The sequence below is a fragment of the Prionailurus bengalensis genome, chromosome A3 (assembly GCF_016509475.1).
Source record: "Prionailurus bengalensis isolate Pbe53 chromosome A3, Fcat_Pben_1.1_paternal_pri, whole genome shotgun sequence".
NCBI lineage: Eukaryota > Metazoa > Chordata > Mammalia > Carnivora > Felidae > Prionailurus > Prionailurus bengalensis.
The window spans coordinates 1,260,644-1,277,927 of record NC_057354.1 but is presented as its reverse complement, the minus strand read 5'-3'; the positions used below and the strand labels follow the sequence as shown (position 1 = coordinate 1,277,927).

At 55.2% G+C, this 17,284-nt stretch overlaps 1 protein-coding gene across 6 annotated transcripts in view; it reads right to left on the bottom strand.

The window, feature by feature from the left end:
• Positions 1-17,284, bottom strand: part of DIDO1 (death inducer-obliterator 1) — a 50,686-nt gene that overhangs the window by 17,157 nt on the left and 16,245 nt on the right. For 3 of the 6 annotated variants that reach the window (XM_043553487.1, XM_043553489.1, XM_043553488.1), the window contains exons 2-8: positions 16,271-16,437; positions 15,685-15,797; positions 13,509-14,340; positions 12,772-13,093; positions 10,175-10,387; positions 9,146-9,356; positions 92-566 (exon numbers count right to left, since the gene is read on the bottom strand). In XM_043553487.1, coding sequence (XP_043409422.1) covers positions 92-566; positions 9,146-9,356; positions 10,175-10,387; positions 12,772-13,093; positions 13,509-14,338 — 2,051 coding nt within the window. In that variant the 5' untranslated portion in view covers positions 14,339-14,340; positions 15,685-15,797; positions 16,271-16,437. Of the gene's footprint in view, positions 1-91; positions 567-9,145; positions 9,357-10,174; positions 10,388-12,771; positions 13,094-13,508; positions 14,341-15,684; positions 16,438-17,284 lie in introns of all 6 variants that reach the window. The other 3 variants (XM_043553491.1, XM_043553492.1, XM_043553486.1) reach the window with 2 other exon arrangements.

The following is a 17,284-nucleotide window of genomic DNA, read 5'->3' as shown; positions in this document are numbered from 1 at the left end:
TGCCACCTGTGCCTGGTCTCGAAGGGTGGAAACGTGAAAACGATCAGGCCGAACCCACTTCGACAGCAAGAAATCAAGCAGGACAGCCCACCTTTTCCACAAAATCTCCTTCAAGGAGCGTCTTATGTTCTGCCGTATCTGTGAATTTGGCTGTGACAGGGCAGGGCTCGGGGTCCCCAGGCGTCCTGGGGCCGGAGGAGCCAAGGGGCCGGAGGTGGCCACCGGCTTCCTGAGGGCCCCCGCCAACGCGGCAGAGCCCGATGACTTTTTGGAAGCGGACGTGGCAGTCCCAGGCGCCAGCCTGGCCTGCTTGGCGGTGGGGGCGCCACCCGGCGGGGCAGCCGAGAGCCACGGCCTCTTGGGTATGGTGCCCTTGAAGCCCGACGGCGACTTCTTGCTGGCCACTTTGGCTGCTGCTGCGTTTGCGAAGGGAGGGGACTTCTTCGGCAGGAGGTTTCTGGGTGAAGGTTGTTTGCCGCCTGCTGAGGAGCCCGGAGGGGCCATCTTCTTCGGCCCAACAGCCACCACTGCGGTCTTCTCCTCCACACGCCTGTCCTCCTTCATGGCTGCAAGTGAGACACGAACACGCTCAGTGAGGCAGGGAGAAGGTGGCTGTGCGGTCACCCGACTCAAAAAGCACGCTCGCCCCGGAACCAGCAAAGTTTATCGCGCGTTACTCCGGGACGGCAACTTACAATCAGGAAGTTCACGAGTGTTAGTTAGGGGTTGCCAGCAATATTTGTAAGTGGCCATGCCGTATTTCAGAAAATAACGTTCTGCTATCTTATTATGTTAAACCTTTCCCTTCAAGCAACAAACCTGAGTTTCCAAAGTCTTAATTTAAATTGCTAACTTGAAAATTGAATGACAAATTTTGCAGGATCAGAAAAAGATTCAGAAGAACGCTTTCACAGACAAGTGTAATGTTTTTGTGAACCTGAGTGTAGAAATCAGACAGACGCGTTCTCCGTAAACGCACGTTCGCCGGCCCTTGGGCTACGGTAGGGCGAGCTGCACTGCTGGGGGCCGCGCCGCACACGGGTGTCCCCACCCCCCCCCCCCCCCAATCTGGACAGCAGTCAAGGGCAAAGGAGGCCATCAGTGCAAGAGGGAAAGCTGAGGGGACCCACGGCACAGGGAAGGTCAGCTGCTCCACGTGCAAAGAGAGGCGGTGTGACAGATGTCCCCACGGTCTTCTGCTTGTACCCCGTTATGGGGCAGGACGCTAAATTAGCGCTTTTGATCCAAACAAGGGCTGTGGTCGAAAGCTAAAGTAATGTGGAAAGTTCTTCACTTGCACAAAAATCTTCACGTGATGCTGGCACATGTCGGTGGGGGAGAGAAAGGACGGAAAGGACCGATGGTCTTGACTGTGATCAGACCGTCAGGGTGAAGGTGTGAGGGAAGCAAGGGAGGCGGTTCTGGGCCAGTGTCGCAGCCCCTCCAGGGACACAGCTGATCGGGGAGCAGCGCAAAAAGGAAGGTCATGGACGGCCCCTGGTGGGTGCAGTGTAGAGTGACAGACAGGGGTCTGGAGGAGCCAAATGGCCAGGATACCGCGTGGGGATGCTGTCGAGGGTGGCGGTTAAGTCACTCAAGGGACCACCGGAGAAACTGCCTCTCAGACACTAAAATGGGGGGGGGGGGGCGGGGGTGGCTTCGACATACGCTCCAGCGATCTTCGGTCACCCGTCCGCCACCGCTGCTTCTCTTAACTGTTCTAAGGCACGAGGGAGAAAGTCTCCGGTGAGGGAGGAGGGGACCCAACCTGCAGACGAGGCCCTCGGGCCGCCGCAGGTCCCGGCCATGTGGGCAGAGGGCCAGTGCGCCGCTCTCACGGGCCTCCTCCCTGCAGCAGCCGACAGGGCCGGTGCAGCAGTGGGAACTGGAGGGCCTGGGACCTCAACTTCTCCGCTTTATAAACAAAACTTCCGGATCCTACCGAGTCTGTATCCAAGTGCAGCACGGATCCAAATCTCAGGCCAGCCAGCCTCACAAGTACTTGGCCACCGGGTTTGTCAACTCGGACTCCGCAGCCGGTATTTTCACCTCACAGAGCCTCCCGCCCATCCCGCCCAAGGTGGCCTGTGCGCCACCCCCACCCCACCTGTCGTCACCTGTGCCCACCATCACCAACGGCCACCCCCGTAAATGTCTCATGCCCTCGGGATCTGGACTTTTCAAGAAAGCACGCGGAAACGATGACTTCTTGCAAAGTAAGAAGCGGGCACATAATGGGGACGAGATAACATTTCTCCAGTCCCATCACATCATGTTCACAGACCTTAGGGGTCCCGGACCTCAACACTCAGACAGATTTTCAGCAACTCAGATTTGGCCACAAGGTCCACCTTGCTGGTGGTGGTGGTGGGGGGGAGGGGCTGCTAGTTTGGGGTGAAATCAGCCAGACGGCCCCTTTTCTTGCAGGAAGCAGGGGGCAAGAGAAGGGCGGCCCAGCAAAGGACAGGGACAGAAGCAAGGCCCCCAGCACACGGACCTTGAGCAGAGGCAGGCACCTGGCCGCCAGCAGCCGTCATGACAACTGAGGCCCAGAACTGGTTCTGTCACTGCCTTTCATGAAGACAAACTGCCAAGACCACTTTAGGAGCACACTTAGAAAGCTGGCCTAGGGCACTTCCAGACACCCTGGGAAGGCTGGTCGCGTACAGGACACCTGTGTGATGGCACCAGAAGCAAATCTCGTCACTTGACATTTGAGTGGCTGCATTTCACTTAAGGTGAAAAACTGGAACTCTCAAAACGCGTACTTCAGGGGCGCCTGGGTGGCTCGGTGGTTAAGCGTCCGACTTCGGCTCAGGTCATGATCTCACGGTTCGTGAGTTCAGGCCCCACGTCGGGCTGTGTGCTCCAGGCTGAGAGCCCGGAGCCTGCTTCGGATTCTGTGTCTCCCTCTCTCTCTGCTCCTCCCCCGTTCTCTCTCTCAAAAATAAACATAGAAAAATTTTTTTTAAATAAAAAAATAAAACGCTTACTCCAAAGTGTCCCGGTCAGAACCTAAAATCAATACTTCCACTTGTCTGACCTGTTTTCTCATTCAGCAAAACGCCAAGTCAACATCATTTTTAGGACATTCCCAATACGTAGGATTAAAGTGACCTATTACCCAAGAACGCTTCGGTGGTAAATGAACACAATCTATTTAAAAAGCAGAGGGTGGCTTTCCTTGTTCACCATGCTGCTATTTTATAGAACCGGTTGCTACCTCTTTAAGATCAGCTTCTGTCATCCCTCATCTAGGCTCGAGGGAGTATGTAAACAGGTATGACAATTAGATAAAAAAGCAGATTATTAGTACGACGTTCTGAAACTGGTGGGACGCCACCAGCGCATCGGACATGCCCATCTTCCACTCTGACAGGCTGAAAACGTTCACCATGCTTCTATCCGGCAAGCACGGCAGACCCCGCTGCATTTGGTCCCCCTGCCAGCTGGGCCCGCGTTGGCTGCTGCCGGAGTGACTGGCCCTGCACGGCACCGGAATGCTGTCGCAGTGAGAGAATCTCTATTTTTGAGCAGAGCTAAAATCAAGTTTGCAGACTCTTTATCCAGATTCACTAAATGTAGGATGCCGTGTATAAGTTTCCAGAAGAGCAAGGAATATCTGTACACAGCCAACCAAAAAAACGTTATTCTAGACAGCCACCCAAGGGCAGCTTCAGGGGACCGTCGATTGGCCCCAAGCACTGAAGGACGCTCCGGTCCGCCAAGGCGAGGTGCCTGCACTCCCCGCCGGAGGCTGCCCGGCCTACTGGAGGGAGACCGCCCGGCGGGAGCATGCCGAGCCTGTGCCACTCTGGCAGCGAAGGCTCCCTCAATGCCCACACCCTGGGGCCCGCTCGCGGGGAACGCCGGGCCAGGCAGGACTTAAGGGGCTCGCCGGGACTCTAGCAGCCAGAGGAAGGCCCGCTCCCGAGGGGTCAGGCCATCGGCCCAGATGGAGCGGTTTCTGCCAGATCGGGCCGCTTGTTGGTGACAGAGATGAGCGCTTTCGGGCAAAGCCTAGCAAGAGGGCACGGCAGGCCAGGCCAGTGTGCACGCCCGGATCGGAGCCTGTCACAGTGCCAGGCGGTAGCGGTGCCGCGGCATCGCTGGCCACTGGGTGGCACTGGCGGGCCTCAGCGGAGTCGGGAGCCCCGGGCTGCAGCAGAGGAAGTGGCAGCCGCTCAGGTGAAGCTCCCGCCCCGCACGGCCCGGCGGCCCCAGACACGTCTAGGGACTGCCCTTCACGGGAACCGGTGACGAACCCTCAGTGCGGCTGCAAATCGCTCTAAAGCTTTTGTGCTTCTGGTCCTGCCCGAACTAGTACCAGTTTACCCTAAAAACTCCCCAACATGAAACTCAGGCACACCCGCCTCGGGTGACCGGCTATAAAAGCCAAAGAAAGAAAACAGTGCTTCAGGGCGTTAGGCGCCGGCGGGCGGGCTCCTCGGGGCAGGTAGGTCCCCCAAGGCCCCAAGTGAGAGACCACGTGCCCCTCGCAGACCCGCCCACTGGCTCAGGATCCCAGCCCCTGCTCCCACCCCGCCGGCCCCAATTGTGCCCCTCAGCTGAGAGCCAGGCCACCCTGCCCCGGGGGCTCCACCACAGGAAGGGAAGGCACAGGGCCGGGCGGGCCGGGCGGCCCCGTGTTTCCCACCTCTGACGGCCAGGACTTATCCTGGTGTGAAAAGTGAAGTGAACCAGAGCAAGACAAAACCAGTTTGCTCTTGTGCCTTTGCTTAAACGCTTGAAAGTGCATTTTTCTTCGAGAAGCACAATAAAGTACCAACTTGCTTTTCTATCAGAAAGCACGTATCACCTCCCGATGAACACTCAAGCAAGCGTAAGCTGCACCCCGATGCTGCTCGGACTAGACACCATCTTCAGGAGGTCATTATGAAGACCCCCAGATTGTCACGGTCAGGGCTTCACAAGGCTTTTCTTACTGACGTCCCATATTCGAGTGACTTCCGCCTTAACAGAGAGGCGCGCAGAACTCTGCGAGAAACTTGCGGAATACGCCTGGAAGGAAGTCACTCTCCCTCATTTTAAGTTTCACGTCCAGTACTTTGAAAATCAACCCCGAAGCTCCTTCATATTGGATGGGTAATCCAGAAAAGAACCAGTGACTGTCCTCCAGCATGAACCACTTGGAAGAGACGGGACCAAGGTCTCGTGGGGAGATGGGCGCCTCGCCCTTCCTGACGACATAGCTGCCATCGGGGGAGTGGCCCACGGCCAATGCAGGACTGGACACAGGGCCCGAGGCTCCCGTGGGACTCAGAGCTCTGAACTGGCTGACAGGCATGACCGCAGCTCCCACCAGGGGTGATCGTAAGCAGGATCATCTGTGCCCAAATGGTTTACTAGTTCACCCAACACACTAGGGGCCTGAGCCACATGAGGAGAGCCCGCTGACCTTTCTCTGTCCATCCCTCCTCCCAAAGGGCCCCGTTGAGCAGAAACCACCAGGCTGCTGGCCCCGTGCAGACCAGAGTCAGGGCCCTGCCGCAGTTACCTCTGTGTGCTCCCGGCTGAGCTTCTCCAGGCTCTCGCCACTAGTGGAGGGCCCAGCCTCCTCTCAGCAAAGCTTCTTCGGTTTACTGAAGCAAAGAATACAGCTATGTGCACAGGGACGCATCGCACACATATCATCAAGAACGTCCTACTTTATGCAGACAGCCCGGAATTCCCTGTGCTGCACTGGTGGGACTACAGCAGCGCCGTCGAAGGGACCCGTGGACTCCGGGACACCGATGCCCGCAGACGGACTCTCCTGCAGCCTGTCTTTACGTAACAGAGCAGGTTCGCAGCTCCCCAAAGTCACTGGCCCGAGTGAGGCCTAGCACCCCCCACCTGCCAGGGACTGTAGCACAACTGCTCCGGGGGCGGCACTGGGAGCTACAGAAGGTTTCCTCTCGAGTGTTAAGTTGATGGGCATGTGAAACCTTTCCCTGACCTGTCTTGCTAGTTTTAAGCTTGTGAAAAGTAAAACTGCTTAAATGCCAGAAGACTATCACCTGGGAACCCAGAAAACTCCAGCTGCATGGATAACGTCAAAGACTCGCCAAGCCAAATCTTTTACCAGTACAAGTTTTGACTTCTCCTCTAATTGGTTCAGATGTACCAGGTCTGAGTGGTCTCCAACCACATTTTATTGCCAAGGACCATTCTGGAACGGACTGATAAAAATGGCTCCCGCAACTGGCAGAACCCAAGGATTTCCATTTCCACAAAGTATTCCTGGGTCCTAGTGCCCCCTCCCCCCATATTTGTTATAGGAAATTTAGGGCTCCTAAGCACGCCTCCGGAGCCCACACCCCTAGTTATCCTCGTGAAAATCCACGTTCTCCTTGATCCATTTCGTAAGCAGGTGGACAGTGAGGTGTGCCCGGCACTTAGCGAGGAGATGCTTCTATCTGTGTGAGCGGTTTTAGGACATCTGAGCTTGGGTGGAGAGGTTGCTAGGGTGTCCATTCTACTTCTCAACTAGATGAAACCGCAGAAATCCCATTTTCCAGTCAAAATCTGTTCAGAACCCCAGTGTTTGAAGCCCCCTAATGAGCCCACATAGGGGATCCAAGGTACCAGGAATGGTGCATATGGATATCAGAATTCCACTTCACTTCTGAACTCTGATAAATCAGGGGCATCTTAGAAAAAAGTTTTCAGCCCTCTTCATGCCTTAACAGGAGGTTGACCCAACAGTGAAAAAGAACAGAAAAAAATAAGGTCATCAAAACAAAGGAGTACCATGACTTGAGTGAAGAAATAAAGTGGCAATTGCTTCTAGAAGTTAAAGAAACTGTACAGAAATCCTCAAAAACAAAAAAAACGAGTCAGAGGAACAATGGTATGTGAATTGCATCACCCCTGCTGATGTTTCTGTGAGAAGCAGGAAGAGCTTCTGAGTCCTTCCCTGTTTGATGGGAGGTCTCCCTGCACCCATGTTCACGGCTGCCCCACACCCACAACCCAAGGTCAGCACCAGCAGCCTGGGAAGGAGAGGGAAGCCCGGGGCACCTCCGGGGTCAGAGTGTCGTTCCCTCAACAGTAGGCAAGACAGGTTGGGTGGCAATTTGCCCACAGACTTGACACGTACCCAGGTCAACGTGGGAATGCCTCCTCCTAACCACTGTCCCAACGCCAGCTGGACCCTAACCCAGGAGAGTACTCTGCGGCCAGCCAGAAAGGAAGGGGGTGGTCGCCGTGGGGACGCAGGGTTCTGCTGTGTGTGTGCAGGCTGCCTGCGACCCCAACTGTGAGGTGATAGTTTGCGGGGAGAGAGGCAGAGACACAACTGCTACTCACCGAGACCGAAGTCGGGTATTTTACTAATGACCGGAAGATGACATTTCTGGCGCAAAAAGGGATGAGAAGCAACTAGCTCAAAGATGTGTCCCTTACGCATTCCATAAATGGCGGCTATCCATCAGCTTTAATTTTGAGATGTGAGTGTGCTGAGAAAGGCCAGCAGTCACTCATCTGTCCCCTGTCAGCTGAAGCAGCTCGGGCCTCAGCGGGGGGGGCTGATGTGCAGAGGAAGCAGGCAGAGGTGAGAGGGGCAGAGAAGTAGAGGTGAGAGAGGGAGAGCAGCAGGTGGCGGTGAGAGGGGCAGAGCAGGGGGCCTCCTCCTGGACTCCCTACCCCGTGTGCCCACCGTCCTCGCCCAGCACTCCTCCACCCCCACGCGCACGGGGAGCCGCACGGCAGCTTTTCCAGGTCTGGTCGACAGAGATGGAACTGTATTGCAGCCGGCCAGGGCTTCCGGGGTGACTCCCGGTTTCCTTTGTCCTGTCACGTGCCTGTGACCAACTCTGAGCACTGTGGCACAGTGTTCCAAAGTGACTGCTCCTGCACCGCTCCCCCCCCCCGCCCCCATTCATCCGTGATGCTCAGTGATGCTCATTTGCGGGGACGTGCGTGAGGTCTGCAAAAGTGCTATTCTGCTGAAAATCTGAGACAGGTCGCGAGCAACGAAGTTCTCAGCTCAACAACCTAAGGTGTATCAGAGACTCATTTTAACACAGCAATCGGTTAATCCTGTAATTTAATAGCTCACTCCTAACTCCCCCTCCCCACCCACCTAGTACTGCCTTGTAATTCCGTAGGTCTCAGGTCACTTACATTCTCCGAGTGAGTAGTTACACATTCCCGACCACACGGGCTCTAGCAATGACCTACAGGAGCACCCAGCTCCTGCGCTCAGGAGAATGCAGCACGCAGTCTACGCTCTTGGAATTTAAGACTACTCAGTATTTTGGAATTTTTGTAAGAAGCACAAAACAATATAAAAGAACATAAATTAAAGCGGAACAAAAAGAATCTTAGTAATGGAGTACACTGCGCCCTATGGATCAATTTAAGTTTCCAGAACTTTGGAGCGCCTGACTGAGAAATGAGCGAACAGAAAGGACCCCACTGCACGCTCTGGCCCAGGGCGCCTGTCCGAGGCTGAGGGCCCCACCCGACAGCGCACGCCCCCGGAGAGGAGTCGGGCACCAGGGAGCGCGGCACTCCCCCTCCACCGGGGGCGCTGCTCCAAGGGTCAGGCCGCACGCTCACTTACCTTAGAGCATATGGAGCAGCGGTAAACAGCCTTCAAAGCTGGAGTGTGTGTGTGTGTGTGTGTGTGTGTTTGTGTAGTATTTGAATCAGACATGAAAAAAATTCCTGCTGGATCCAAACTGACTGAACTCCTGAAAATCCTACTTTAGTTGAGCATCCGGTGCAGCACTGCCCGCAGAGGCCTCCCCGCGCCTCTGCGCGGAGAGGAGGCGGAGGCCCCCGGACTGGTGGGGTCTGAGTGCCGGAAGCGCAGCCCCTCAGTGAGACCTCGCTGGAGACCACGGATACTTACCAGAGCCCGACAATAAAAATGAAAGAGATTAAAGACCTAGATCGCCAGGTGAGACTAAATTTAGCAATGAGGTTTGTACAGCTTTTTGAGGTTTGTACTGACAGGAAGCGCCAACACACTGAGGAGGTGCACGGGGCTGGAGGCATCCCGGACTCGGAAATCTGCTCCGATCTTTGAAGGTGCACCATTAAACGTGGCTAAAGCTCCTAGTTCTGGACAGGCCCAAGTGCTGGCTGTCCAGAAAGACCGGGAAGGGTCCAGACGCTACCCCTAGGTGATACATACATTTATACAACAGTGGTGGCCAGGGGGCAGCAGTCTGTTCTGGCTTTACTGCATTGTAATTGTGGTCGCTTGCCCAGGACGGCGTGCCCTCACAGGTCGCTTCCTTCACGAACACCTCGCTCCTCGAAGGGGCCACTGTCGCCTTCTTCGCTATGTTTTCTTTCTTGTCTGGAGCTGGTCTCTTATGCACAGAAGAGATTCGCACGCCTGCCTGGATAACCAGCAAAACCCCAATCATTACGGAGGTCAGAGAAGAGCCTTTGCTCGCCGCGCTTCACGACGAAAGGCACGATACGCTCTACGGTTGGGGTCGTTTGAAGCCCCTCGCCACCCTGAGCGAGGTGCAGGCCCCTGGGGAGTGATGGACACGAAGGAGGACCTGGGTGACAACGTGTTGGGTAAGCCCTGTGGACGCCGGGACGTGGAGGAAAGTGGTGTCCCGCCTCCTGGGCTGGGCGCTCGGCGTTGTTGCCACGGCCCTGGGCACAGCAGCAAGTGCTGCTCTGGGGAGCCTGGGATTCAAAATCACCAGCTTTAAAATTTAAGCCATCTAAAGGCTGAGCAGCATTTAAGAACAACTCCCCCAAAGAGCACCACCGACACCCTGCTTGTCACAGACGTAACGGGACTGAAACAGCCAAGCCAAGCTGAGCTCAAACGCTGGTCAAGGGCTTCCTGGTAAAACAAGTGCCCGTGACCTTAAAGCATCCCGGGTTCTTCCCCGATCACATGCAGCACAGAACAGTTCCACGTGGCAGGTCTTCAAGTGCGGCCCAGTCTGGCCGCAGGGGACCACGCCACCTCATTGTGAGTGCAAGGTGCACACGCTCTGCCGGGGCCCAGCTCTTCTCCCGCGCGAGTGTGACGCCCTCGCCGAGAGGGCGGACAGAAGACGTGCGCATGTGTGACTCTGACAGGAGCGCTGTGGAGGGGCGCGGGCCCAGCCAGGCCACAAAGGCCACCGAAGGTGCCCGCCTGCCACCCGCTTCTCATGTCAACGACTCACAGGGCTGGTCTCGGTCAACTTACCTGGACGCTACATTTCGGGAGAATGAGCTTTTCTGGCTTCATCTTGGTCTTGTCTTTAGGTTTTGGTTTTTGTTCTTTACCCGCGCTTAGAGATTTCATGGTAGCTGCGGCGTGTTTCAGAATACAGTCGCTGCTGCAGTAAACTGAGTCAGGCTGCGCCACGTTCGAGCACCCGGGGCCGATACAGTTTGAGGCACCAGGAGCCTCTACCACCTGCAGGATGAAACGCAGGGCTTCAGCGTGCTCACCCGTTTTAGCGGTTACAGTGCTTTGGGAACCACTTACTAGTAGCGACGTCACGATTTTTAACGGAGGCACTATGTTTCTGGTAAGAACGAAAACACATCTCCGTTTATCCAAAGCACCCGGACCATCTGTCCCTTGGCTAGGCGCTTACAGTAACTACCCCTCATGCCACCCGTGGCAGGCAGGACTCGAAGGGGACCCCGGGACTCTGCCCTGGTGCACGGCCTCTGTGGACCTCTGAACACAATGGGATTTCACACCCATGATTAGGTTCCATTACAAGGCAGACAGGAAGAGATTTCGCTGATGTACTTGAGATCCCAAATGAGACTCTTCTGAGTAACTGAAAGGGCCTGGCTTAGTCAAGTGAAAACCATAAAAGAGGGACCGGGCCTTGCAGCAGAGAGAAGACCCCACTGCAGGTTTTCAAAAAGCAAGCGGTCCTGTGCGGGAGCCCCCATGGCCAGGTTCTGAGGGGGAGGCTGCCAGGTGGAATGCACAACACCCAACTCTATTTGAATCTCCGAGAAACAACGAATGACTTTTAGTACCACTGTGCCATAGACACCGCACAGGGCACATTTAGACACAAAACCGTTGGGAGTCTTTCAGAGGCGGGTCTCTCCCCAGCCGAGCCTCCAACGAGACCCCAGCCTGCAGCGGCACCTGGAGTGCAGTCTCTTACGACCCTGTGCAGAGGCTGCTGACCCACAGAAACTGAGCTGATAAATCATGCTGTGCAAGGCCACTAAGACTGTGGTCACTCGCTAGGCGAGCAAGAGGGACCTCACCTACCACGAGATCTTACCCCGTGCACTTGTTACCATTTGCCAACGTGTGGGGTTTTTTTTTGGTGGTCAAGACTAAAATACACATGAACCTATCCCTCAAGTGTACTTGAGCAAAATCTTACTTCTCCAATTAACGTATTCTGAGATTGTTTTCCTTCCACAAAATCCAAGTTTAACCAAGAATAAAATTAAGCCTGTATAACCTCAGATCAACAATAAAGACGTGAAATTAAGGTGACTTTTCCCGTTAATTTCCAATTCCATGAATTTTTTTTTTTTTTTTTAACTTTTTTTGACGTTTATTCATTTTTGAGAGACAGAGCACGAGTTGGGGGAGAGACAGAGAGAGAGAGGGAGGGAGACACAGGATCCGGAACAGTCTCCAGGCTGTCAGCACAGAGCCTGATGCAGGGCTTGAACCCACGAACTGTGAGATCATGACCTGAGTCGAAGTCGGACGCTCAACCGACTGAGCCACCCAGGCGCCCCTCCATGAATTTTCCTTAATGACCGAACATGATATGAACAGTGAGCATCACACCCCCACTCAGTACGTCCTGGCACTCCTTGCTGGCCACCCTTAATTGGTCCAGACCTCACGGCACTTTTACCTCGAGGCTCCCACGGCCCTCACGGCTTCTGCATGCCCAATGCCCACTGAAGGACAGGCCTCCAATTCAAAGCCATCCAGGACTCAGGAAGGGCTGTGGGAACGTGCTCATGAGGGTCTGTGACCCTGCTCAACAGCACAAGCTGAACATACATGAGAGAGAGGACAGAGCGCCATGGTCCTAGAGACCTAAGAGCCAGCTAGAAGGAGAAGCACGTAGCAGAGCTAGGAAAAGAGAGACTGAGCTGGCGGGAGCACCGGGAGCACCTGAGACTGTTACAGGCGGTCAGGCCAGAGGGATCTCCCGCCTTCCCGCCCGGAGACCTGGGATCACCAGCACTGCCCTTGGTGCTCGGAAGACCACCAGCCCTCTCAGGATGGTGGGGTCAGGTGATACAGGTGTACGTTTACTTCAGGAGCTCAATATAATTTCGTTAACATGTGCATGTGAAGATCGAGACTCCAGAAAGGATATTTAAGAAAAACGGACTCTAAGTTATTTTTATTTAAAGACAGAATGCGAGTGGGGGAGAGGGACAGAGGAAGAGACAGAAAGAATCTCAAGCAGTCTCCACCCCACGACTCTAGAATCATGACCTGAGCCAAAATCAAGAGTTGGACGCTCAACAGACTGAGCCACCCAGGCACCCCCCAAAAATCAAACTCTATAAATAAGTGTTTAAGGAAAACGTTAACTTGATAATAACCGTATAGGAGATAGACAGGACTTGAATAAAAGGTCCCCTGTGGCGTCCTGCAGGGGCACGAGTGCGGGAGGCCCACGAAGCAAAGTGCAGAGGACTGCCTTCCAGCAGAGCCCAGCCCACGGCAGACACAGCGCCCTGCTCCGAGAGAAAGAATCTCGAGTCCCGACACCGTTCCCTCTGTGGGCGGGAACCTGTGATCTATGGGGTCCGCCCCTTCCGCTGGCCTCGCACACCAGTACTTACGGGCTGGAATATCTTGAGCTTTTTCTTGCTGCTGGGGTTTGCAGCTTTCTCAATTCTGCCCTTTATTCCTTGGTCCTCACTGGACTTCTGCTCCACCGTCCCCATGCTGGTGCAGTCGGCACCGTCTGAGTCTGTGGGCCCGCATCCGGCCTCCTGCTGCTCTGTGCCCTCGGGCTCCGCGTCGTCCCGCACCTGCAGGATGGTGCAGTGCGGGCAGATGTAATCCTCGCCGTTGCGCTCCAGGAGCCTTCCCCGAGCCTCGGAAATGCCCACACAGTCGCCGTGAAACCACTCTTCACATCGGTCACAGCAGATCATAAACCTAAAATTATACAATAATGGTATCAGGACTGGAAAACACGACAAACGCTCAATTTTTGGTACGTTAAAAAATGAATTGGCTTTAAAACCCTATTATGAAAAAAAGCAAAATACAGGAAAGAGGGAAGAAAATAATGACTACTCAATGCCCTTCTCTTGAATTTACCATCATTCAAATTCGGGTCTTTTTGTTTGGGGGGGGGGGGGAGGCAGCATTCTGGGAGTGAGCTGCCCGGCTCCTGGCATTCCAGCCTACAGACCACGCTCGTCTCCCGCCCCCCACCCAGCCATAGCCTGCCCCCGTGCCCCCTTCCAGAATGGTGCAGAGCAGCGCTGTGCAAGGGACCTCTAGGAGGATGGGGGCATCCCGGTCTGTGCTGCCTCACGAGCAGAACAGGGGGCGGCCCCGGGCCTACCTGTTGTTGTGCGGCTGACGACATATGCAGTACAGAGCGTTGGGCTCGTAGGCCTCGCACTCGGGCCGCTGCCGGCCCGTGTCCCTGGGGCCTCTGCCTTCCATCCCCTGAGCCGCCTTCCCTTCTGGCTCCTGCTCTCCGCCGTCTTTCTCGGCCTCCGACACGGCGCCCTGCTCGGCCTCGGGCTCCTGCTCGCCGGGCAGCGAGCTCTCTGTGGCACCGGCCGCCTCCGTGCCGCCGGTCTGCGTGGGACCCTGCTCTCGGCGCTTCCTCCGCAGGCGGCTCTGGAGGCTCCTGGGGGATCTGTCAGCCGCCGCCTGCTCCCGCTGTCTCCGCAGGCGGTTCTGCAGTTCCTTCAAAGTCAGCCCGTCGCTGTCACTGTCAGAGGTGTCGTCCTCGCCCTCACCCCCTTTGGCCTTTGTGGGGGCGGCCGGCTGCTCCTTGTCCCCCGCGGAGCCTGCCGTGGGCCCGCCCTTCCCCTCCGACGTGCTCTCCACGCTCCCTTCCGATGCCGTCTCCACGTCCGTGACGGGACAAGACACTGGCTCGCCGGAGTCCTCCAGGGAGACGGGCGCATTCTTCCGTCCTCGCCGTCGGACCGTCGTGAGAAACTCTTCCACGCGCTCGGTCCGCTTCGGCTGCCTCCCGCTGCGCCGCAAGGAAAGGCCCTGCTGGGGCTGCTGCTCCAGAGCGTCCGCCTCGGCGTCCCCGGCACCCTCTCGCTTGGCGATGGTGGTTCTTCGAAAGCCCCACGTTTTCCTGAATTCTTTGCTGGTGGGTTTGATGGCCTTGGGTGCTTCCTCATTGCTCGGGCCACCTTTTTCATCCATACCTAACGGGGAAACGACCAAACCACAAGCGACGTTAACGAGGCGACATTCTGGGCCAACGACCAACCATCCCGGAGCTGAAAGTGCACGCGGCCTTTAATCCACACAACGGGGGGGGCGCGGGGGCAACAACAGCTTTCCACCTACATGGAGTGAAGGTGTCCATTGAAACCAGTTACCTTTTTAGAAAAAATTTGAAGTTTAGTTATTTTTTAAAGTTTATTTTTGAGAAAGAGGGAGAGTGAGAGTGCACGCAGGGGATGGGCACAGAGAGAGGAGAAAGAGAACCCAAGCAGGCTTTGTCTTCCCTGTCAGCACAGAGCCCGATGCCGGGCGTGAACCCACAAACTGAAATTGTGGCCTGAGCTGAAATCAGGAGTCAGACGTTCAATTGCCTGAGCCACCCAGGTGCCCCTAAACTTATTTGACTGAGAGAGCATGCATGAGTGCATGTGAGCAGGGGAAGGGCAGAGGCTGGGAGGGAAGGGGGAAGAGGGAGGGGGAGGGGGAGAGAGGGATGGAGGGGGAGAGGAGGAGAGAGAGAGGGAGGGAGGGGGAGAGGGAGGGAGGGAGGGAGGGGGAGAGGGAGAAAATGAATCCTAAGCAGGCTCCACTGTCAGCACAGAGCCCAACGTGGGGCTCAATCCCATGAACGATGAAATCATGACCCGCGCTGAGATCAAGAGTTGGTCACTTAACAGACTGTGCCACCAGGCGCTACAAAATGAGTCATCTTGACCGAAGATTCCTAACAGGCAGTAACAGGAGATTTGAGGGGACTCATTAGAGAAGATTTAACAGCCACACGTTCAATGTTTAGTGGAGAACCACAGCCAGCAAATCCAGCTGGTCCCCTCGCCCCTCAGCTGCCCAGCACAGGGCTCCGCAGGACAGGCGGCGGGGGCAGCGCACGGGGCATGAACAGAGGAGGGCCGGCTTTCGGGGGAGCCCCCACCCCCCACCCCAGCACAGCTACAGAACGACGTGCCGGCTCGAGGACCAGCTGCTTCCACCCTGGGTTTCAGAGCCCTGAGCTGCTATGTAAGACGTCCGGCTGCCCCGCTAGAGGGAAGGGCGTGGAGCAGGTGTGGTGCTCGTGCCCGCACCCCCACCCTGAGGTGAGCTGAGTGCCACCCTGCCCTGCGGATACCTCATGGAGGTGAGGGTCGCACAGGAAAGAAGTAACAGATAATTTGGACACTTGAGAAAATAAAGCCCAAGGCAACAGCTTTACGCGTATTTATTCTCTGCTCTTAACTTCCTAGTAGATTACTAAAAGGTCATGCTCGTGAAAATTCTACTCTTGCTTCAAATGATAAAATCTGGGGGAAAAAACCAGTATATACCTTGAGAATTTTTTTCCAAGCTTCCCAGGCTTCAATCACATTTAAATGCTACTGCAGACTCAGATTCTATGCCATGTTCCAGTGTAGGGGAGGGACTGCTATGGCACGAAAACCTTCAAAATACAAAATATACAAAATTCAAACCACACGTGACCTGATTCTTCACTCCCCACAAGGTGCCGTCCCTTCCTGCTTTTCTGTCCAGAACTTGGCCGGCACACTCTAGCCAGTCGGAAGCTTGCGGGAGTGACTGTGACATCAGCACGCGTCCCCTCAAGGACCACAGCACTTTTCTGGTCACCTGAGATTTTGTGCAGGAAAAGCTCTCCTCAACAAAACGCAACTCTCACACAACGTCAAGTCTCTGCTCCGATAAAACGCCAATGCGAAGATAAAGGAGTGCCGGCATCCGGCTCTCAGCACGTGGCTGAATGTTTCTCTGAACACCTTAGGGCTAAAGTTTACTATTTCGAACAAGCAAATATGAATGTTACATGCTACCAGTTCCTTCACATAAGATGCCATCCGACTTGAAACCTATTAAGTGAAAAGGAGCTGCTGACGTTTAACGCTATTTATACTTTACCTGCCGGAACACTGAAAGCTTGGACGCTTTTTCTGGAGGTCCAAACACCTGGCAGATGGAATCGCCTGGTCCAAGTAAACCACTAGGCCTCAAACACTGCTGTTGTCAGTCAAGGTTCACAAGTAACAATGAAGACTATCTCGAGACTATTCGCATGGAGTAAGCTCCTAAAAGAAAATAAAAAAATAATTCATAGGTGTAAGTAACTGGAACTAAAACCACGTTAAAAACAAAACAAAACATCAACTTTCCAAGTAATCTGATTTGCCTGTATGTTACCACGTGACCCACAAAGCCATCCAGGGAGTCAAAAAAAGAAAAAGAAGAAAAGAAAAAACACAATCCTGTTCCTCAAGGACTTTTAACGAAGGGAAGACACGGTGACCACGCTCTGGATGGTGACCAGGCCAGCCCTGGAGCAGGAGCGGGTCCTGGCTGGCGCAGCGGGGAGGCTGGGAGGGAGCTGCAGGGAGAGTGCAGAGAGGTTGCAAAATCGGCTGCTTTCCAATCACGACCTCACTTCTGAGACGGACCCAGCTCCATAAAACCACAGAGAGAGAGAACCAGGGAACGTGAAAAGGCTGCAGCAAACCGCATACGAACACAAGTACTTAAAAAATCTTAATGCCGTAGCCATGCCATCCTTTTAGAGGCCCAAGAAAAACTCTGAAGACCGTTATTTACAGTTACTTCCCGTGGTCCACGTGCGCGTGGCACAGCGCACCCAGCCCTCCCCCGTATTCTCCCGCACCCAGTTAGACGCACACTGAACAGGCCCCTGTTCCCGGGGCCAATCCTAGCTGATCTTTTCACACACTTCACACTCCACCCCGAGGGCGCCCCCTGCCAGCTGAACCCTCACCTCCAGCAGCCCTCCGGTAAACTGCGGTTTCCTTAGTGAGCCCAGAACAAAGGCCAACATTCTGACGCTCCTCCTTTTAAAGAGACAGTGACCCCTCCACTCCGAGGAGGAGCGGAATCCAACCTCCTGGCCACCGAATCTCTCAAATGTGG